This window comes from Vidua macroura, chromosome 18 (assembly GCF_024509145.1).
Source record: "Vidua macroura isolate BioBank_ID:100142 chromosome 18, ASM2450914v1, whole genome shotgun sequence".
NCBI lineage: Eukaryota > Metazoa > Chordata > Aves > Passeriformes > Viduidae > Vidua > Vidua macroura.
Window position 1 is genome coordinate 3,893,546 of NC_071588.1, and position 21,574 is coordinate 3,915,119.

Consider the following 21,574-nt stretch of genomic DNA (forward strand, 5'->3'; position numbering starts at 1 on the left):
TGGGAGCACTTAGAGCAGCCAACCCAGCTGGAGTGCCCATGGAATGGCTCTTTCCAGCAAGAAACTCCCCTCAAACAAACACTGAGGGACTGCTGAGGTGTCTGAGGAGCCCTGGGAATGTGTCAGCACACACTGCCAGCTCTGAGGCTCCATTAGCAATCCAATCATTGTTACCTGGGTAATCCATCACTTAGGAAGCCTTAATCCCCTTTTAAACAAATTGCACTGGCTCCACAAACGGGGTCAGTCCCAGGAGGGTGCAGGAGGCTCTCAGGGATGAGATTGGGTGTGTTTCATGCCCTGCCAGGGCTCAAATCCCATCCTCCCTGTGGAATATTTGCCTTTGAAGTGGGGCTGGAGAAACAGAGTCATCCATGTCCAAACTTGTGGGACAAGATGAGGATTTGAAGGACCAGGTGGAAGAAGATGGCTGAAAACTTTGTTTTTATCCTGTAGAACAGCAAAATGGAATAGTTTCACTCAGTCTCACTCTGTAGGAGAAAATAAGTCATTGACCAAACCTCCAGGGTTCTTGTGTGACTTACCCAGAGTTTACACAGTTATGTTGTGTAAGTTAAATACACAAAGCTGGAGTATTTCCTCTTCTTGTCTAACCTGCTATGAGAAAAATTTGGGTTGGACCCAAAAAGTGAAGCTGTTGGAAAATAAAGAGTGTAAAGGTAAAGAGTTGTTTTCAACACAGCTTAAGACCTGGTTTATTTCCTGTAGAATGGTGGGACCTCAGTAAATAATTCATGTGAACGTCTGGAAATGCAAAGTGAGATTCAAAGTCCTGCTCACCTGGTTCACAAGAGATGCTCCACAGGGTCGAAACAGCTGATTTTTGGAAGTATTGTGGCTGAGCAGGAGTTGGCAGGAAGAAGGGAAGGGAAATGTACAGAAATTCCAGGCAGGTTTTGTCCTGCTTTGCAATTCTTCACTCCCTGCAATTGGTTCTTTCTTAGGGTGGTGAAATTCTCATGGTTAGAGTGAATTAAAAGGCAGAGATTGAAAAATACTCATTTTGCTTTTTGGTAATTTGTAAAGGCAATGACTTGGAGAAATAAAGTAAAAACATCCTCTGCTCAACCTCCATGGAGCTGGACCAGGTCTCTGAGCCTTTACGTGGCGTTTGCTGCATTTCTAGGGATATTTCCAGGAGGAGAAAGTCTGGACTAAAGATTTACCACGCTGAAAGAATCCATCAAATAAATAACTATGTCCACTGAGCGCCTGGCTCTGCCAGCCCCGAAGGACAGTTCCATCCCGGCTCTGGAGAACGAGGAGATGGAAGGACTCTGCCTCTCTCCTTCCGGGCAGGGCGGCATCAGAGCAGGGTGGAGGAGGAGCCCTCGGTGTCGGGCGGGCCGGCGGGGGCCGTGCTGGAGTAGAACTTCTTCTGGGAGCGCAGGAGCGGGGTCTGGGTGTCCACGTCCCGGCGGGAGCCGCGCTTCACGGACAGGAACACGTGCTGGGTCCAGCCGTACACCAGGCAGTTCAGGAGCCCCTGGGAAGCTGCGGTGAGAGCCTGGGAGAGAGCACAGGGGAATCAGGGATCCCAGCACTGCTGCGTGCTCTGGGATCCCTGGAAAACCTCCCCCTCCCAGCAGGATTTTCTCTTCCGTGTGATGGAGAAATTGTGCTGTTATTTTAATAAATGTTTAAGGAATAGCTAATTAAACATAAATGCTATACATATATAGAATATATTTTATGTATGTTTATATATTAAATAAATATAATAACTATATAATTTAATAAAATGCCTAACTTGTGCCTCAGGCACAGGAAGGAGCTGGACAAGTGTTAGTAAGGAATCACAGTTGGAGACTTAGGGACATAGGGAAAACAAAACCAATTTCTGGGGATCCTTTCTAGTCCTATTTACTACAATTTCCATGACCACAGAATTACTGAGGTTGGAAAAGACCTTTGAGGTCACCAAGTCCAAACATCCACCCAGCACCCTGTTCACCACTGAACTGTTGTGGTGCTGGGATTTTGGGTACTGAGACCTTTTCATGCCTGTGAAAAACATAAACCACCAAACCAAGATCTTTGCCAAACAAAAGCACAAAACAGACTTGGGTTCACACAGCAGAGATCCTTGCCCAGCTGCATCCAGCAGGGATGCAGGGCAGGAGACTCAAGGTGAGAAGGGAGGAGGCTGCAGGGGCAGACATTTACCTGCAGGATCAGCAGAGCCATGTAGATTTTGCTGGTTGTTGAAGCAGTCAATTTCAGCATTCCGAGGAGGACAGCTGTGGAAAGGGATGGATGAGAGGGTGAAGTTAACCCCACCTCTCTGGGGTTCCACAGGGGGATGCTGTGGGAGGAACTCTCTGCTCACCTGGGGCCCAGCAGCAGAAGAAGGCAACAGGGTAAAAAACCACCCGTTGTTCCACCATCTTAATCATGGCCCACTGCTGATCCCCCAGGAATCCTGTGGAGTTCACAAACCTCTTGTACAGCCCTCGGGCCTGACTCAGGATGACCTGGAAAAGAACAGGCAAATGTTATTGTACAGGCTGTGATCTGCTGGGTTCATCCAGGGTGGATCCCAGTGTATCCAACCTTTTCACACAGCACTGAAATCCTGTGGGAGGTGTTGCTTTGCAAGTGGCCTTTTCTAAACTGAAGACTCTGAATTGATTTTAGAATTATTAAATTGTTTAGGCTGGAAAAGATATCTAAGATCATGGAGTCCAACCATTAATCAGCTTTTGCTGACCCATTCAGGAGGTGATCCCTCTGCCAAACTCCAAGCCTTGGAAATCCTGCTAAGTATTTCTGGGATGGGTTGACAGAACACAGGACTCCAGATGGATTTATCTGGTGGCACAGTGATATTTTCCCTCCCCTATCACCCCTTCCATAAGGGAAACAGCACCACACAGTTATTCCCCTGCCCTATTTGCTAAGAGCATGGAGTGAGCAGACAGGGGGGAATGGATTGAAAACTGAGAGCAGGTTTAGATGGGATATTGGGAGGAAATCCTTCCCGCAGAAGCTGTGGCTGTCCCATCCCTGGAAGTGTCCAAGGCCAGGTTGGACGGGGCTTGGAGCAACCTGGGACAGTGGAACGTGTCCCTGCCCACGGCAGAGAGTGGCACTGGATGAGCTTAAAGATGCCTTCCCACCCAAACCATTCCATGATTCCATGAGTGCCCGTGTCGCTCTGATTTTCAAGAGTTTTCTAAAGCCTTCTGAGTTTACATTCTTGTAGACAACTTTCTGTAAACAACCTATTGTTTTGCATTCTTTCATAGAGGCGGAGAAATTTGATGTACAGGTAGTTTGTCCAGTGTTGTTGGAGAGGTGGCACGTTCACCCTCCAATCCACTGGCACCTTTTGAGAACTATAAAAGATTGGAGTCAGAGAAAATAAATTATTCTCTTCATCGTGACCAAGGCTGTGGTGCGTAGTTTTTCCTTGTGTCATCTGGTGACAGTGCCCGGCCTCTGGAGCCATCCAAGGGCCCCACAAGGACCAGCCTTACCAGGATGGCCACGAAGCTGATGAGGAAGGAGACGAGGAAGACGCCGATGCTGTAGAAATGCATCGCACGGCAAACGGAGCCGCTCGGGCTCTGGGGCTGGCTGGGGGGCTCGGCCATCTCCGTGTGCATCAGGAGACACCTGTGGGACACAGGGGAGAGCCTGAGCTCCTGCCCACCCCCAGCAGCCCTGGGGCTGTGCCGGAGGAAGGGAGGAAGCTCACCCGTGCTTCTGGCTGAAGTTCTGGTAGCAATTACTGCTGTTGCCCAGGCAAAACACAGGCACCATGAGGAGGAAAGGGATCAGGCTGAGAGGAGAAAGGACAGCACAGTCATGGGTTATTGCACTGCTCCACTTGGGCACTGCTTGGTTTTTATCCCATCACCACAGAGGACTTCAAAGTTGTTTTTATTGGCACTGCTCTGGAAAAGTATTTTATCAGCTTTACCAGCGTTGGGGCTTTCATTTGTGAGGGCTAATCATTGGTAAAGGGAAGCCTTCTGGAAAACCACATCCAGTTAATAAAGTTATCATTAACTTGGTTGAAAAAACCCTCTTACTCTGCATTCATGAGGTCACTCTGCTGTTAATGATGAGCTTTACAGCTTTTTTAGTAAAGCTTGCTTTAAAACAAGTAGGAAGCAGGGATCAGCACACTGAAGTTTGCCAAATCCACACTCTCCCACTAGGGAGAATAAACTCTTACCAAATTCACACCCTCTGCCAGGGAGAATTAACTCTTACCAAATCCACACCCTCTGCCAGGCAGAATGAAATCTTACCTTGATAAGATCGTTGCTATTCGGCCAACACAACTTGCATAATCTACAACCTGCAAAATCCAAAAATCTTAATTCAGTTATTTCTGTACAGCCCCTGGCTCAGAGGAAGCAGCTTCCAGGGAGCATTTCAGCAGCTGAGGGAATCTGCCCAGCCTGCTGCTCCTGAACTACCAGATGGAATAGCTGGGATACAAAGCTTGCTGTGCCCAGCCAAATGTCTGGGGAAGCTGTGCAGGGCAGTGGGGCTGATGGGTTTGTTGGGAAGAGCTGCATAAGGAATGTGCCATCTTGCAGGAATACCTGAGGTATTCCCCAGCCTGGTCATGGCAGTGGTGGTGCCTCCCTGTTTGGGTGGAATTAACTGCAAGGAGAGATTTTGGTCATGGGGTGTGTGAAGTATTTGCTCAGCCTGCAATGCAGGGAGGTTTTTCCTGAGTGTTGTGTCCTTGTCCCTGGGTTCCCAGCCTTTACACCAGTGCCACTCACCTGGGGGGGCACCCTGAAGAGGTTCTGGTTGTATTTCACCTTGAGGTCCATGTACAGGTGCCAGGTGTAGTTGACAGTGTAGAGAAAAGAGGCCACATAGAATATCTGAGAAACAAACCCAGCATTTCAGTCCTGAAATAACAATTCCTAGAGCATGTTTAGTTCCTCCCAAATCCCACGGAACAGAGGCAGGATGATGAGGGTCTGAGCACAGGTCTGAGCTCACATCCAGCTGGGAAGAACCAGGTTGGAGATTCCCACCTTAAACCACACAAAAGCAGCTTCACTTTAGCCTCAGACAGGACAACTAATGACAGCAGGATTGTCTTAGAAATAAAAATCTTTGTGATCTGGCTCATTTTTTTTTCACTCAGGGCCTGGCAATGAGGGTTTCAGAGGCACTTGGACCTTCTAAATGCTATATCCATTAGGAAACACAGCACAGATGTGACATTTAGATTTGCTTCTTGGATAATGATCTCACTATGCAGAGAATTCACGGAAACAGAAAACAATCAAATATTTCAAGAGGAATGTGAGGGCAGATATTCTCTGCCCTCAGCCTGAGTTAACATCCCAAAAAACCTTTTCTTCCTTAGTGGGAAAAAGGAGAAAAGATAGAGCACACTGAGAGTTACATAGCCTTTGATTCCAGCTTGAGATGAGTCTAATTATCTAAAACTTCCTATAAACCCCCCAGATGTTGATCAAATTTGTTTCCAAATTCATGCTTACTCCAGTTGCCTAATCAGATCACGTACATGCATGTGCTGTGTTTGTGACAGGAAACACAAACTTCAGTGGCAAAGAGGAAGGGCTGGACAAGGGAATGTTTTTTTCTTTCTGTGGCTTTGCTATCCTTTGCCAAAAAGATAAGGAGCACAGGTTTGCCACCCTGGTATCATCCACAGCTGGGAAAGTGGTCAGTAAACAAACGTGGCCTCCTTCACTGAGGTTGTGAATGCTCTTGGCTGGCTCAAGAGGCCGAGTCCAAGGGCTGCCACAGGAACATTGCAGTGACTTTCCAGCTCATTAAATGAGTTTTAATGAGGGGCTGTTGCCCTTTTCCAACTACTTCCAGAGAAGGCCAAAACAGTCCACGAGGATCGTTCTCTCGCACTTCAGGACACCTGGAGAGGCTCATGAAATGTCAGTGCTGCCTTCTGGAACAGATACCCAAATGCCACTTGTGAAGGTACCAGCAGGAAGGGAAGGGAATTCTGCCTGAGCCCCAGCTCTGGGGCTGGGGACAGTCCTGCAGCACTGCCCATGAGGAGATAAAGCAGAGACACAAGAATCCCTCATTATCCCACTTGTGTGGCTCCCATTGTGCTGCCCAGCATGAGCAGAGCCTGCCAGGACATTATTAGGCCACTGGAACTGAACTGGAAGAACATGGGGAGTTGTGCAATTATAACCACAATATCTATTCTGGACTTTATCATTGCAATGCAGGAGGAGGAGAGAATGAGGGACAGCAAAGGGAGCAGTATTTACATTCATATCAATCAAAGCTCTGGGGCTGACAGAGGGGAAATCCAAGAAACAAAGTAATCTCCTTCTTTATGACACAGTTTGGACACTGGGCAGCTCCATCCACTGCAGCATCAGCCTGTGATGACAAATAATGGCAAACAGCCTGAATAAAGCAAAATATTGCCCTGCTCCTAAGGCAGTGCCTTGAGACATCACAATGACTCCAGTTTGAGCCTCTCCAAGGGCTGCAAATTCCACTGCTGGGCTTTCCCCGCCCATCCTCACCTCGGCTCATCCGACACCTTCTGGGTCTTGGTGTGCAGAGAGGCCCCAGGTGTTTGTGAGACACCCAGAAGCACAGTGAGACATTTATTTACTCATTCCATCAGCTTCCAGATCCCTCCTGCTCTGCAGAATCTGCTGGTTCAACCTGTTACTGGCTCCTTCTTACGCACAAGGTGTTCCCACCTCTCAAGGGCACTGCAGGGTGTTGGGTGAGGAGGTCCTGCACTGTCACGTGCCCTGGGGGAAAGGTTGCTATGGCAAGGTTTGTTTTAATTTCTCTCAGAGCAAACAGCAGCGACAGCTCTTGCCAGGCACAATCCGGCTCTGCCACCCAGGCAGTCCCTGTGCTGTGGGGACTGGTGGTGGCACACAGGAGAGGAGCCAGGGGACACTGGCTGAGGTCAGGGTGTGACTCTGCACACCCCACCACAAGCCCTGGCCCAAGGCCAGCTCTGCCCACCCAGCATGAACACAAAGCTCCCACCTTGTCCCATCCTGTGCTGGTGTCCCTGGGAAGCACAGCCACAGGCTGGAAAAGCGAGGGCAGAGAAGAGCCAGAAGTGCAAGAGAGCTGAGAAATTATGGGCATATTTTCCACAGCTAACTTATTTCTCCTCTCGCAGTGCAAATTGCCTTCTCCAAGCCATAAAAACATCACACCAGCTGAAAGAACTGTCCCCCAGGCAAGGGAAACATCTCAGGAACAGCCTCAGTCCTGCTTTCTCCTTCCACCTTCTAGCTCTGAAAGCCTCTCCCAAGCTCTCCTCATTTTCCCATTTACCATCACCTTGAAAACATCTTTGATGTCTTTCTGCATCATTCCCAAGTGGCCAAGTTACCCAAACCTCACTGTTTCTCTCAAGATGAACATACTGTGGAGCCAGTAGAGCTGGAGGGACCAGAGATGAGCCTGGAGTGGAACAGTTGCTCTCACCACCCTCAGCAACACATCTGTACCCTCAGCAACACATCTCTACCCCCAAAACAGCTGCTGAAACAACCCTGGGCTGCAGGAGCCCATCCCCAGACACACAACAGCAAGAACAATTCCATCCTGCAGCTGCAGCTACTTCCCTGCCCTCTCTGAGGCACATGGAGATCCTTTCCAGCTTTGGATGCTGCTGCTCCACGAGGACATTCAGTTCCCAGCTGTGGGTACCACCACATGCTCAGGGAGCTACCCAAGCCCACACATCAAGGCTTCCAAAAGCCCCTTGCTCTTCCCAGCCATGTCCTTTAAAAGGAAAAAATTAATTCCAGAGATCCTAATTTATGAATCCCCATGCTCAGCTGGACTCTGCAGAGATTTTTGAGAGCTGAAATTTCCAAAGGCTGGTGTTGAAAAGGAACTGGGTGAGGCAACAGCAAACTGTCAGGAAAATAGTGCTCACCCAGCCTACTCCACTGGTCCCCAGCACAGGGAAGCAGCTGGAAAGCAGCTGAGTCAATGGGACACAGGCTGAGCTTGTGCTGGTGGAGGATCCTTGGGAAGAGCAAGAACTGTTAATGGGAGTAATTCAAGCCTGAGCTCGAGCAAGTCACAGAATGTCTGTTCCTGCCCAGGCTGGAGGAAACACAAAGAGAAATAGAAAAGCGGCCATGTGAGAGCACAGAGATCCACGGGCATGGATCCAATGGGAGAGAGATCAAGTCCCATCTGCTCATTTCACACAAGCAACCACAAAATCCCACCTTCTCTTTTCCCCTGACACACCAGAGGGTCCTAAACCCCAGTGTTTAGCTCCCTTTTCCACAGAAAGCCAAGAGATCTGCTAAAGCCTGTCTAGCAACAGCCCCCACGGCCACGCTCTGATCACCAACGAGGTTAATTATGACAAATTACAAGGTTAATTATAGAATGTGGTGCCAAGGCCACTCACCTGTCCCGTGGCCTGCAGGTTGTAGCAGATGAGGTCTTGCTGGGAGGTGGGTGAGCTGTAGAGCAGGGCCCCAGCCAGCCAGCACATGCCCAGGAGCAGATCCGAGAGGCTCAGGTAGAAAAGTGGACGCACCTGGAAAAGGGGAAAGGCTCAGCAGGTGTGAGTGGAGTCACAGCCCTCCCACCCCCCAGCTGCAGTTTTACCCCCTTATCAGACACAAAGATATTTAATACAGCCTTCCAAAGGTTTTCTGAAGGTGAGGAAAGTTTTTTGATAGAAAAACCCCACTGCAAAGTTATTTTGAGAGTCTTAATTGAGGGGAAGTGGGGAATAAGTGGCACTTTGTGGAGGGATGATTTTACCCTCAGGGAAGCACTGTGACAACATTTCTGAGACCAGTCAATTCATCTGCAGCAAACCCTGAGAGCTCCAATAGAAAAGTATCCTCTACTTTCAAGCCAAGCAAGTTCAAAGACAAGTTAACAGATGAAAACTTTTCAGCCTTTAGTCCTGAATATCAACCTTGTTTCCAGTCCTTTAAAATTCCTGCACCAATTATAGCAGAAAGATTAATTGTGCTCAGACACCAACACCAGGTTATCTGGTGTTATCTGAACACTTTCATTCCCCAGCTCTTCTGGTGAGACAACTCTCCTTGCAGGGAAATTCCACATGGATTTGTGCTCTCAGGAGCTGCTCCAATGCATTCCAACCACCACTTCTGCCATAGGATCTAAGAGCAGCATCAAAACTTACAGAAAATATCCCAAATATCCATCATGTTACAACTTTGAAGAATGGGACAGGTTGGCAGGGAGAAGAGACATCATGTTTTAAATAAACTCACATAGAAATCAAACTTTCAGTAAACACAAACCCTTCCTCAGGTCTGGAATGACTTGAAACAAGCATTTTCCTATGTGTTCCATGTCATTTCACCTGATGACTAAGGTTGGGTTTATTTTACAAGCCGGATTAATTTCCACTGAGAGCCGTTATTGCTGCATCTTGCTGGAAAGGAGTCATGTCCCCTTTAACAACAGTTTCCAGCCCATTTCCAGTTTGCACACACTGGCCAGGACTGTAAACACTGCAGGAAAACATTTGTGCAAAAATTCTGGCCAACATTTTCTTTGTTAGTGGGAGAGCAGAGACTCTGGAAAAGCAGCCTAATTCCCTACATTCTTAATTAAAGCCTTTGGTACCTCATTTTCAGCATCCAGGAGAGAAAATTGTGGTGTTTTTCTTTCCCTACAGAAAATTATAATGTTAAACACAGCATGGAAATGCTTCAGCAGGCTTTGATTTTTTATTTCTTTTCATGGAGCTGAGTTTTTGGTGAGATTTGCCTCAATATTGTCCTGGAAGTAAATGTATGCTACCCATACCACGTTGTTATACTTGTTCCCATGTGCAGTGAGAGGGAGTTTAGGAAGAATGATAAGAGTTAAGGTAGATCTGATTGAACCAGATTTGTCCTTAGGGCATGAAGGAGCATGAGGCACAAAGGTCTGGAGTTAATTTTAATTTGATTTCATCTCTAAATGCCTTTTTTTTAACCAGGCTTTTCCTCACTGGTGCAGAAATGAAGCCCTGGCACGACAGGCTGGGGGCACTGTCCAGTTTGTGATTGAGGCAGGTTAAACCAAACAGATGTAAAATAAGCAAAGGAGCCACTTTTGCAATCAAACAGGTGACCTCTTTCTCCAGCACAAGTGCCCTTGGAGCAAGGCACTGCTGGTGTGTCCAGGAGATGTTTTGGCAAAGACCTGACTAAAGAAGTAGGTGACACAGGGGCATGTGTGGCTCTGGCTTGAAAAAGGGGAAAGAAAATAACCACTGGTATTTATAAAATAGAGGAAGGGACGGCAAAGATGTAATGATTTACATCCTGGCAGCTCCAGCTACAGTACACACAGGGATTTGGCTCTGTGGCCATGGCCCAGGCACATGCTGAGCTGAAGGTTCTTCCTCAAACCTGCTGAGCTGAGCTTTCTTCCTCAAACCTGTTGAGCTGAGGGTTCTTCCTTGCTTGCCATCATCTCTTCTGAATGATTTACCTCAGGCTGAAGGGTTTTATTGACTCCGTAGAGACAGAAAGCAAGCTTCAAGAGTGCAATATTTGATTTCTGAGGTTGGGGGCAGGAAGGGAAGTGTTTCTAAGATCCTTCTCCTCCCAGCCTCCAGAGCTGTTTATTTTTAAATGTTTTGCTGTGGGTCCTCATGACTCAGGGAATAAGCTGTTTGTGGCAAGCTTTGATATGGATCTCTTCCAGCCCCTTTGTTTACAAACTTCCACTTCAGACCCGAGACATGAGGACAAGACGATGGGGAAGTTAATGGAGATTTTGTCACTTTTGAAACCCAGCACCAGATCTCCCCTGGCAGCAGAAGAGCCTGGAAGGCTGATGCAAACCAGTCCCTCCAGCTGGCATCCAGCCCTCCTACCCGGATTTGCAGAAATAATCTGAGCAGAAACATCTGGACCCTCTGGAGCAGGAAGGGCCCATTGTTGACCTGGAGCCATGTATGGCTCATGAGCAGCTCCCAGGCCACAGCCCCATCACATGACTGAGAGCAGAAGGGCTCCTGAGCAGCCAGGCCATGGAAGCCAACAGGATGAGGCTGCTGAGTGACACCAGGACACTGCCAACCCCTGCTCCACATCATTCCAGAGAGAGGAATCTCATCTGGAGCTTTCCAGGTGCAGATGTGGTAGAAGGAGGTGTTGATGTACGCCTTGAACAGCACAAGCTCAAGCAGGTTTTCCATCCCAGCTCTAAGGGGAAGTCCCAGCCTCCGTTCTTCCCTGGGAATGCATGGAGATCTCCACAGTTTATTCTGGATGTGCTGGGCAGAGCGTTTCCAGGAGGTTGGCTGGGAGCAAGGTCCTCCCTGCTGTAAGTAGGACAGATTTGCCCTGCAAACTTGGACTCATGTTCTCCTTCCCACCGTGTCATCCAACAATGTGTCAGTTGCCTGCATTCCTTGCTTCTCCAGGGATAGCTCCATGAATTCCCTGAAAGTCCCTTTCTCTGGGCTGCAGATCAAATCCACCATGTACAAAGACCATGAAGATGAAGGAAGGAGAGATACAGCTGCTGCCAGCTCCACTGACTTTCTGCGTGGTCCACAGGCCAGGCTGAGCCTGCAAACCCTGGACAGCAAATCCCAGCTTCACAGGGATCAGCTTGGCTCACTGTCCCCAGGAAGTCCTGGACACACAGAGGGGCTGCGTGTGGACACCCAAGCCTGGCAGGATGGGATGGAGGCTGTGGGGTCAGTTTTAGTAGCCACCTGCCCAGAGAAACTCCTCAGAGACAGCCAAAAACCAACACCTGTAAAAGCACTTCCACAGGGCAGCTCCAATTTCCACTTCAGCAGCTTTGTGCACACCTCCTCAGCCCCCCAGGAGTTTGGCCCCACTGAGGAGAGCACGCTAAGAAATCCCTACTCCCTGGGATGACTGGAGGACTTTCCTGGAGCAGCAGAAAGCACGGGACTAAGGAACCTGCTTCTCCCTGCAGAAGCACAGGTTCAAGGTCACTCCTTTCACCTCCTACCAAGACAAAGAGCCCAATTCTTAGCAAGTCCTTTGCCTCCCAGATATTAAGCAAGGTTTAACCACAGAACCCTGAGACCTGCAGCTGCTCCTAGGAGAGTGTCTGTGCTACAGGTGTGACCCACCTGCAGGGACTGACACCACGGCTTAGGGAGGGAAAAGGAAGCTCAGACCTTACCTCTGGGGACCGCACTGCGTTTTGGAAGACGGCGTAGGCAATAATTGAGCTGGAACCTGCAACGCTGAGAAAACAAAGCACAGGTTGGAACAGGAGCGCGTCTGCCTCGCTGGGAGACGCGAGTTCTCTTTTTTTGCTTTTCTGGGTAAAATCGTCTTCGCGACAGTAACTCCATGGGCAGCGTGTCGTACCTGAGCATGGCCATGGTGAACTGGATCCACTGGAGCGCAGAGTAGACCTGGGGAGAAGGACGGGAGGGAGCTCAGGTGACACAGCCCCGGGCGCGGCAGGAGCGCCCGGGGACCGCGGGGTCCCGGGAGGAGCGGGAAGCACGGACCGGGGACAGGGAGCTCAGGGAGGAACGACAAGGACCGGGGATCGGGATAGGAGGGGGCAGCGCGGACCTGGGAAGGTGGACTAGTGGATCCTGGAGAAGAGCGGGCAGCACGGACCGGGGACAGGGACCAGGGACCGCGGAGTCCCGGGGAGAGGCAGCACGGACCGGGGACTAGGGACAGCGGGGTCCCGAAGAGGAATAAACAACACGGACCGGGGACAGGCACCGAGGGAGGATCGTGCAACGCTGCCGGTGCCTCCGGGCACGGAGCGGGGCGCAGGGCTGGGGAAGGACCATGAGGGGATGGAGAAGAGAAGCGCACAGAGAGGGAGGGGGCAGCCGCTGTCCCTAGGGGTCCTGGTGCCGGCGGGGCTCGCTCACCTCCTGCCAGCCCCCATCCAGCCGGTCCGCCTCCGCCGGCAGGGCCATGGGTACCGCCGCCACCGCCGCACCGCTCCGGGGCTGCGGGCACCGCCCGCGCTCCGCCCCGGGGCCGCACCGCGCCCGTCCCCCGCCGGCGGGGCCGGCTGCGGAGAGCGCCCGGTGGCAGAGAGGGGCTGAGGGGACAGGAGCCCTGGGCAAACAGCGGGATTGGCGTCCCGGGGACCGGCGTCCCGCGCATCCCTCCAGGGGCAGAACCGGCCGAGCCCCGGTGGGCGGGCTCGCTCCGGTCACCGCCGCCCCGGGCTCCCCTCACGGAGCCGCCCTGAGGCGACCCCGCGGAGCATCGGCCCCGCCCCTCCGTGACGTCACCAGCGCTCAGGGGTGGGAAGGCGCTTCGAGGAGCGCGGGGGCGGCGGTGGCTGCTCCCTCAGAGAGCCCGGAGCTCCTTCAGAGTCCCTGGCGCTGCTCCCCTCAGAGAGCCCGGAGCTCCTTCAGAGTCCCGAGCGCTGCTCCCCTCAGAGAGCCCGGAGCTCCTTCAGAGTCCCGAGCGCTGCTCCCCTCAGAGAGCCCGGAGCTCCTTCAGAGTCCCGAGCGCTGCTCCCTCAGAGAGCCCGGAGCTCCTTCAGAGTCCCGAGCGCTGCTCCCTCAGAGAGCCCGGAGCTCCTTCAGAGTCCCGAGCGCTGCTCCCCTCAGAGAGCCCGGAGCTCCTTCGTAGTCCCGCGCACTACTCCCCTCAGAGAGCTCGGACACGGCTCCTTCAGAGTCCCGCGCACTGCTCCCCTCAGAGAGCCCGGGCACGCTTCCCTCACAGTCCCGCGGGCTGCTCCCCTCAGAGAGCCCGGACACGGTTCCCTCAGAGTCCCGGGTGCTGCACTCCTCAGAGCCCGGGCACGGTCCCCTCAAGTGCTGATCCCATCAGGGGCTGCTCCCTTCAGAGTCCCGAGGAACAGCTCCCCTCAGCACCTCGGGAGAAGATTCCCTCAGAGTCTCCGGGGCTGAGCCAGGAGGGACATATCTCCACAAAGCCCTCCCAAGGACTGCCCACCCTGCCGGGGTCCTTCCTCTGCTGCTCCTGAGGGGAGAGCGCTGGGCCGAGGGACACCCTTGGTTCCCCTCACCTCGCTTCAGCAGTCACAGCTTCCCCTCTGATTACGGAACTGGCAGTGGTTTCTCTATGGTGGTTTAAGAAGCAGCTCTGAAGTGGAATTTTATTTTTTATTATAGCATTATTAATACATTTTATCTCGCAGCAACATCTGCTCCTTGTACCCACCCCAAGATTCAAAAGGCAGCAAAGCTCCCACAGGAATCAGTTTTGTTTAAAGCATACTTTTAAGGTAAAACTCACAGGTGTTTCTCTTTTCAACTCTGTCACCCTGACCAGGACTTCAGCATCTTCCAGAGGCACCCGAATTCCACAGAGTGTGAACTGCACTGAGGACTGACCTGATCCTTGGGCCAAGCATCTCCTTTTAAATAACAAAGACGAGGCTTCTAAGGACACAAATACTTCTGCTTCCTCTTACAAGACCTCATTTTCAAATATTTAGAACTACCAAACACTGATGAGGCTTTAGTTTGATAGTGTCAATTGCTTCTGGAGGCTAGAAAAACATTTTGTTCATGAAGCTTGGACAGGTAAAACGCCTCTTCAGCTGTAAGAAAACTCATCCAAATTTACCTCTGAAAACCCGATTTCTTGCACAAACTGGTGAGACTGAGTGTAATAGCACCTCAAGGAGACTCTGCCCTTGCTCAGAACTCACTTCACTCACTGTGTCAGGGTATTACAAAGGATTTCGGGAGAATATTTGATGAAATGGCTGCTCTGGACAGAAAATGAGGGGCAAGCTGTGAACTGTCTTCACTGCCAGCATTTGGCTGACACCCAAAGCAAACAGGGACAGAAGCCATGGAAGGAGAAGCCAGAAAAAGGAAGCTCTGAGTTTCTTAGTCAACAACAGGTAAGAACAAGACTTAGAGCCCAAGTAGGACAACACAAGGTGTGTGAGGGGTAGATTAACAAGCATAAAACCCAAGGATATTATGGCCAGGGAAAGGTGGGCATGTAGAGGGCACCCAATCTGTACCTTTTCCAGCACATAAGATGGAATGAGAGACTGAATTTTGTTATTTGTTAGCCAGGGAACAGCTGTAAAAACCACCAGGAAGGAGCTTTTGGCCAATCTAGAGTTTTTTTTTTTTTTGTTGTTGTCTGCTTTAACACTGGTATTGGATAGTATTACACAATACTTGCTGTGCCTTGCTCTTAGGTGATTTTTCCAACATTTAGAATACTGTGGTTTTAAGGAATGTCTTCCTCTTGATCTTCTAAACTGAGAATCCCAGAAGGAGATCTGCTGCCCTCTTGAAGTCAGCGGGAAGTTTGCTTGCATTAAGGAGAACTGGTTAGGACTCTTGACAATGTTTCACAGCTTGTAGAGAGTTCTCCAACACATTAGAGCTCATCTTTTTCACTATTCTTCTTCCGGAAAGAAGTGAGGATGTTGAGGCTTTTCTGGAGCTCCTCCTTCTTTCCATCACTCATCTTGTTCTTCTCGATCAGCTTTGTGATTCGGACGACTTCGTTAGCAGCAAACTCCTCTCCCTGCTCCAGGATCTTACTCATAATTTTCAAGTATTGCTCTGCTGACTTCTTCTCCGTTTCTTTTGCTTTTCCTAAATTCTCCTGCCCCTTTTTCAGGAGGGCCTGGCGATCGGATTTCTCTGTGGTGCTCATAAATTTGCTGGCCAGCACATCATACTCCTTCAGGCAGCCTGGCATCCCCAGGTAGATGCCATTACTCTTGAGCCAGCGCTGAATAGCCCCAGCCTTGATTTCACCACCATAAAGTAAAGGATTGTTAAAGTCACCATCCTGGAACAAGTAAAAAACAGGGAACTTTTCCTTGTCCAGCTTGTACTTCTCTCCCAGCTCAGTGTTCAGTTTATCACCGTAATCTGTCAAGGGACAATGAAAGACAGAAAAGCAGCGTTAATCAAGAATTAAATTAAGATTCCCTCCCACACAAATATTTGTAGGCAGAGCTTCAACATGTCCCAATAACCTGTTTGCCAGGAAATCACAGAGCCATGGAAATATCCTGAGCTGGAAGGGACCCACAAGGATCACCGAGTCCAACTTCCAGCCCTGCTCAGGACACCCCAAAATCACACCCTGTGCCTGAGAGCATTGCCCAAATACTCCCTGAGCTCTGGCAGCCTTGGGGCCCTGACCATTCTCTGGGGAGCCTCTTCCAAGGAAATGCCACACACTGAAATAAAACACCTCATAAAATCATTTGTGCAAGGCAAACATTCAGTGGGTTTGTCAAAGAAAAAGACTGTAATGGTGTTTTGCTGCGACTGTGAGAGTGTAAGACATTGGCAGGACCTTTTGTATAAACCCTGTCCTCCTTATGGGAAATCAATACCCTTTTTTCCTCTTATTTTCCTCTATCCATTGATTTTATCTGATTATACAGTTAAATAAAGAGTTTTTCCTGTCTATGTGCAGAGAATGATTTGGTTCTGAGAGCATGCCAAGCTACAAGATGTTTACTCATCTTACAGAAATGATATTTATTCTTGAGGACAGAAAACAAAGCCATTGCAAATATGCTACTTAGAGTATTCCACATATGTTTAGAAATATCAGAGTGGGTAAAACTTCACAGTTTGATAATTAAGCCTAAATTCTTAATTCAACCTACAAAGCCAGAGCATGTCAGGTGACAGTGATCTATTCTTCACTCTTTTTCTCTTCAATCCAGTCACAATCACATCGAGTTAGAGCAGCCACAGTGCAACAACCCCTTGCTGTGCTGCCCCAGGGTTTGCTGCATGGAATTAATCACACTAAATATTCTTTGTCCGAGCAGGACGGTGGCTAAAGCACGATTCTTGTGAGGTCTGTTCCCTGCATGTGGGACAAAAAGGTTTCTCTCAGCAAAGAAGGGGGGAAAAAAAAGGCAAGAATTGCTGAGGATGAGGAGGTGGCAGCAGTTCAGCAGCGTGGGCTGACTCCTCATTACCCAGCCAGATGGAGAAGCAGCTCTCCCACGCACAGCCAGGGCAGGAGCTCCACTCTCACATCCATCCCTCCCCCAGAATTGCCTCAGAACCTGCAGAAATCACACTGAAATGTATCCCCTCCTCACCAGCCCACACTGTTTGCATGTACTCAGAGTTCCTCACCTGATATTCCCACTTCAGCCACCAGCAGATCCTCACTGGAGCCTGAGCTCTCCGCCAGCTTTTTAAACTCATCTTGTTTCTCACCATAGGGATATTGCGTGTCAAACTTCACAAGGACAAACTTATGCTTTGGAATAACCTAAAACAAGAAGGAAAAGGGGAAAAGACAAGACTAAACTTGATCATTTCAGGTCTGAGCAATGTACAAGTCACCGAAAGTTGTTTTTGCTTGTCCTTTTTTTCCCGTGCAATGGGAAGATGCAGAGGAGAATGGAAATTTTATATAATTATGGCCTCTCAGAAATGACTCACTGTCGTGTGGAGGAAAGACTGAGCTTTAGGTGCCTGTATTCCTGCACCAGATGATAAAGATAGTATGTGGTAGGTTTGGGGGATCTGATAATGCCTTTAATTATAAGATTTGCTTATTATAAGCAATCTGACTGGCATCTTCAAAGAAAATCAGCTGAAACATTTTCCAGTGGGACATGAAGAGGAGAGAGGCCAAATGTCATTCTGAAGTGTCCCAGCATGAGAGCTGCACTCTTGGCTCGGAGGAGGCACAGGGAGGCAGTGGAGATGCTGGAGGTGTTGTACTGGTACATGAAATGAAGAATTCACATTAATTGATTCCTCTTCACTTCAGCCTTGCTCTGCTCAGATGATTTTCCAATTAGTTTAGCAACTAAACTCTGTCACTCCTTGAGGAATTTTCCCCTCCCTGCAGTAGAAGACCTTGCAAAATCTTTTTGTTCTAGCGAACAGGTTGAGGTTGCACCACAGCTCCCCACCTACACAGCGCTCTGCCAGCCCTGCTCAGGCACTGCACAACATCTGTATGCACAGGTGGCTGCAGGCTCCGTCCTGGGCCTGCCGAGCGCTCAGCGTCCCGGCCCTGGGAAGATTCCTTCCTTGCAAAGTGATTTAGTGAAGGGAAAAAAAAAAAAAAAAAGGTGGGGAAAAAAAAAAAAAAAAAAAAAAAAAAAAAAAAAAAAAAAAAAAAAAAAAAAAAAAAGCCTGTTGCTGTTTGATGACCAAGTGAAACCAGCCAAGCAGCGCGCGCTCACGGCCCCGACTCTATCCCTGCACGGCCCTGCCCTCCCTCACCGGCACAGACAGACAGCACAGCCTAGACCGAGGAGCCGCGGCTGCGGCCGCACCTCCCCGCGCCGGTACCGCCGGGCCGGAGCGAGCCGGGCCGGACCCCGCGGCTCGGCTCCACTTGGACCGCGCCGATTGGCTGCCGGCCGCGGCCGCCGCGCTCCCATTGGCTGAGTGCTGCAGCTGCCGCGCTCCCATTGGCTGCGGCGCGGTCGCTCCGCCAGCACCGAGCGCTCCCCGCGCCGGTGGCGGCGGCAGCGGCCCCGTGCCCGCGGCCCCGCCGCGCCCCCCGCGTTCCTCCCGCGCCGCGGACCCCGGGGCTGCCGCCGGCCGCGGGACACACGGCCCGGTGCGGCCCCACGCCCGCCCCCCGAGCGCTCCGGCAGGCCCGCCAGCGCCGTACCTTGTAGAAGGTGATGGTGTCGAGCGGCACGGAGCCCTTGGTGTGCAGCGTGCTGCCGCCGGGCAGCACCAGGCCGAGCAGGCAGAGCAGCAGCGAGCCGGCGGCAGCCGCCGCAGCCATGGCGGAGCGCAGAGGGAGCGGAGCTGTGGAGCCACGTGACGGCGCGACGGCCGCCGCCGGGGGCTCGCCTCGCCCCGCCCCGCCGCCCGGGGCCACCGGGTGAGCGGCAGCGCTCGGGGCCGGGCGGGGGCTCCCACGCCGTGCGGGGAACGGGCAGCGCGCACGGGAGCTCCGCGCCCCCCGGGACAGCACCGCTGCTGGTGCCGGTGAAATAAGGACAAGAGAGCGGCTGCCAGCAGCAATTCCAGAGCAGCTAAAGGCAGCGAAAGGGCAGGAGGCAGGATCGGGCCGTGCGGGGCAGCAGGGAGAGAAGCCGTGGGGTGTACGTTTGGATCCAGGTGGGTGCTGCCACAGCCCTCTCAAGCAGAGGTTTTTGCGCTGCCAGGGGAGATTTCATGCACTGCCAGCCCGCACTTGTACACAACGTGTCCTTAGCATGGAAAGACTGGATGAAAAACAAGCAAGCACTGCAGAAAGACAGATTGACAGCTCATCAACTAAAAGCACTGAGCCATCCACACTCCCTCCCCCAACAGACATCATTCTGCACCTAATCCCCAGCTGGAAAACAATGAGCATTTTCCCTCTTTTTCCATCCTTCCTCTTTGCAGGGTCTGCTTGTCCTGCACCAGCATAATCTGGCTTCACCACGGAGTTTACAAAGACAGTGCACACGAGCACTTTGATCACATCCAGACCATCCAGGCAGAAAAATGAGGCAGCAATACTGATTTGTAACGAAACTGACTTTTATATAAATTATAAACCCATCCAGTTTAAAGCAGTTCAGTTGCAGCTGTGTCACTTAAGTCCGTAGAAGGCTGAGGCGTACATATCTCCTACAGTCATAAATTAACAATAATCAAGGAAGAGAAAGTTCAGATAAGGCTGCAAATACAACAAAAAAAAATCCCTACGTTTACTAGCCGTTAAAATAAAGTCATGATTATCAAGGATTGCAAAATATAAATGCAATTTTTGAACAGTTAAAAAGTACAAAAATGATGGACAACACAAACAAGCATTGTACAGTTTGTCCTGTGTGTAGACAAAGCAGGGTAGGAGATTTCCAACCTTTATCTACATCAGACACTGATTTTAAGCCAAGAGGAGTTGAGGAAATCTGTAAAAGGATCGTGGCTCATGATCCCAGTAGTATAAAAGCAGTAATTTTTCAGTCTGTAAACAGTAGTCTTGGTAGCTTCTTCTAGGTATGTTTTTCAATTCGTCACCCAAAGAAAATCCGAAACAAACAAAAACAAATCCTAAGAGTGGAAAAAAGGGGAACAGCAGCAATGGGTTATAGCTTGAATTTCTTACCAGGTCCGTGTGGGACATACTCTGGAGGGGAAATGCTCTTTCGTAAGAAATATATAATATATTTAACTGTACACAATTTATAGGGGGAGAGAAATTCTCCCTCAACCAAGCCCCCAGTCAGTCAGTACGGAGTCATTTTTGTACACTGTTTCCTCCTAGAGAAACTACAGCTTGGGAAGAGACAGCCTCTGCTTTTAGAAACCACTGAGTAACCCAGAAGTTCTGTGTTTGACAAGGTTGTCATTCCAGTGGCTGGAAGTGGTGAGAGAACAGCAGCTGGCACTGAGAACAGTCAGAATTCCCCTGTGCTGGAAGTGAGAGAGCCATGGTTCCATCCTGTCCCAGCCCCTGCCTCAGATGACATCAGTCTCCTCCCCACAGTTTCAGTTCTGCTTTCAAGGGATGCAGGAAACCTTTTTTTAACCCAGCTTCTGCTTTTAGGCACACAGGAGGATTTTAAATGCTTGGTTCTCTTAATCTTAAACCTCACTTACATTGTCACCATTGCTTATTGATACGACTGAGTTCAACCTGGTGTAGCAGCAGTGGAAGGAAACTCCAGCCTGGATCAGCCCTGGGACTGTCCCCTGTGTCACCTTTGCTGTGTTTGTGCAAAGCCCTCTGGAATTAGAGGGAGGGGACAGGAACAGCAGCAGTGCCACTGTGCTCCCTGACTGAGAAGGGCAGTGCCTGTTTCTGGCTCAGGGCTGTTCTGAACTGCCCCACCCCAGCACTGGGGTGGTTCTCACTCACCCTACACACCTGACAGCACCACCTTCAGTCACCAGCCTTGCTTTAATTTAAGGAGCACACCCTCCTTTCAAAAATGATATTTCTATACAACGTGACAGTTCTGTTTGGGTTTTTTTTTTTCCTTTTCTTTTTTTTCTTCAGTAAAAGTATTACTATAAAACAGACTTAACATATTTTGGTACTCCTCCAGCCCAGAGCACTTACCAGACATTGTGATTCAACCATCAGGACATCCTTTACAATTTGACAACCTGCAGACATTCTTCTTTTCTTTCCCTTTCAGGATGGGGCAAAGCCAAACTAAATCCAGCAAGAGCAGCTATAGGACTTTTTTTTTTTTGTTTTTAATACAGGGGATTTATTAAAAAAATACTCTCATCAACATTCTAGCATTACTAACAAAACAGAGGAGATGACAAAGGCAGTCAAGCTCTCTTCAAACTTTAAATCTAGACTCGGATACCTGTGGCTCTAAACCAGGAGATGAGGAATCAGTTGGGTCTGACCTGTCCCTTGTATTGCAGGTACATGAACTTTTTTTTTTTGCCTATCAATTTCAGGTTGCATTGCTCTTTGAACATGAAAAAACCCAACAGAAGTGCAGATTCTGTGGGAGCAGATGATATGGTCACACTTTCTAACAGAAAGCTTCATGAACCAGTGCTTGGATAATCAAAGTTCAACTGCAAAAAGCAAGCAGACAGGTACAAAAAGGATCTCAGCCTCAGACCACAGCGGAAGCAAAAGTTACCTCTGCCAACTTAAAACCAAAGCCAATAGGATTCAATTTCTATTAAAATATTGAAGTCTTA

At 50.0% G+C, this 21,574-nt stretch overlaps 2 protein-coding genes across 2 annotated transcripts; both read right to left on the reverse strand.

Annotated features, from left to right (window-relative positions):
* Nucleotides 1–688: 688 nt before the first annotated feature.
* Nucleotides 689–13,167, reverse strand: TMEM116 (transmembrane protein 116). The gene is given in 12 exon segments (XM_053994273.1): nt 689–1,528; nt 2,188–2,261; nt 2,351–2,495; nt 3,501–3,639; nt 3,722–3,805; nt 4,281–4,330; nt 4,767–4,871; nt 8,408–8,539; nt 12,148–12,211; nt 12,339–12,385; nt 12,866–12,926; nt 12,928–13,167. Coding segments are annotated over 12 exon segments (1,281 nt in total). The 5' UTR covers nt 13,107–13,167; the 3' UTR covers nt 689–1,327.
* Nucleotides 13,168–14,069: 902 nt separating this feature from the next.
* Nucleotides 14,070–18,750, reverse strand: ERP29 (endoplasmic reticulum protein 29). The gene is made up of 3 exons (XM_053993465.1): nt 18,570–18,750; nt 17,066–17,204; nt 14,070–15,829 (listed from the first exon to the last, which is right to left on the reverse strand). Exons 1-3 carry the CDS (start codon nt 18,687–18,689, stop codon nt 15,327–15,329), a joined length of 762 nt encoding a protein of 253 aa, XP_053849440.1. The 5' UTR covers nt 18,690–18,750; the 3' UTR covers nt 14,070–15,326.
* Between the last annotated feature and the right edge of the window lie 2,824 nt (nt 18,751–21,574).

Coding starts and splice junctions, on each gene's coding strand:
- ERP29 (XM_053993465.1), bottom strand. CDS start 18,689: ATGGCTGCGGCGGCTGCCGCCGGCTCGCTGCTGCTCTGCCTGCTCGGC. Junction 17,205..18,569: donor ACACCATCACCTTCTACAAG/GTACGGCGCTGG, acceptor TTCTTGTTTTAG/GTTATTCCAAAGCATAAGTT. Junction 15,830..17,065: donor GGCTGAAGTGGGAATATCAG/GTGAGGAACTCT, acceptor GTCCCTTGACAG/ATTACGGTGATAAACTGAAC.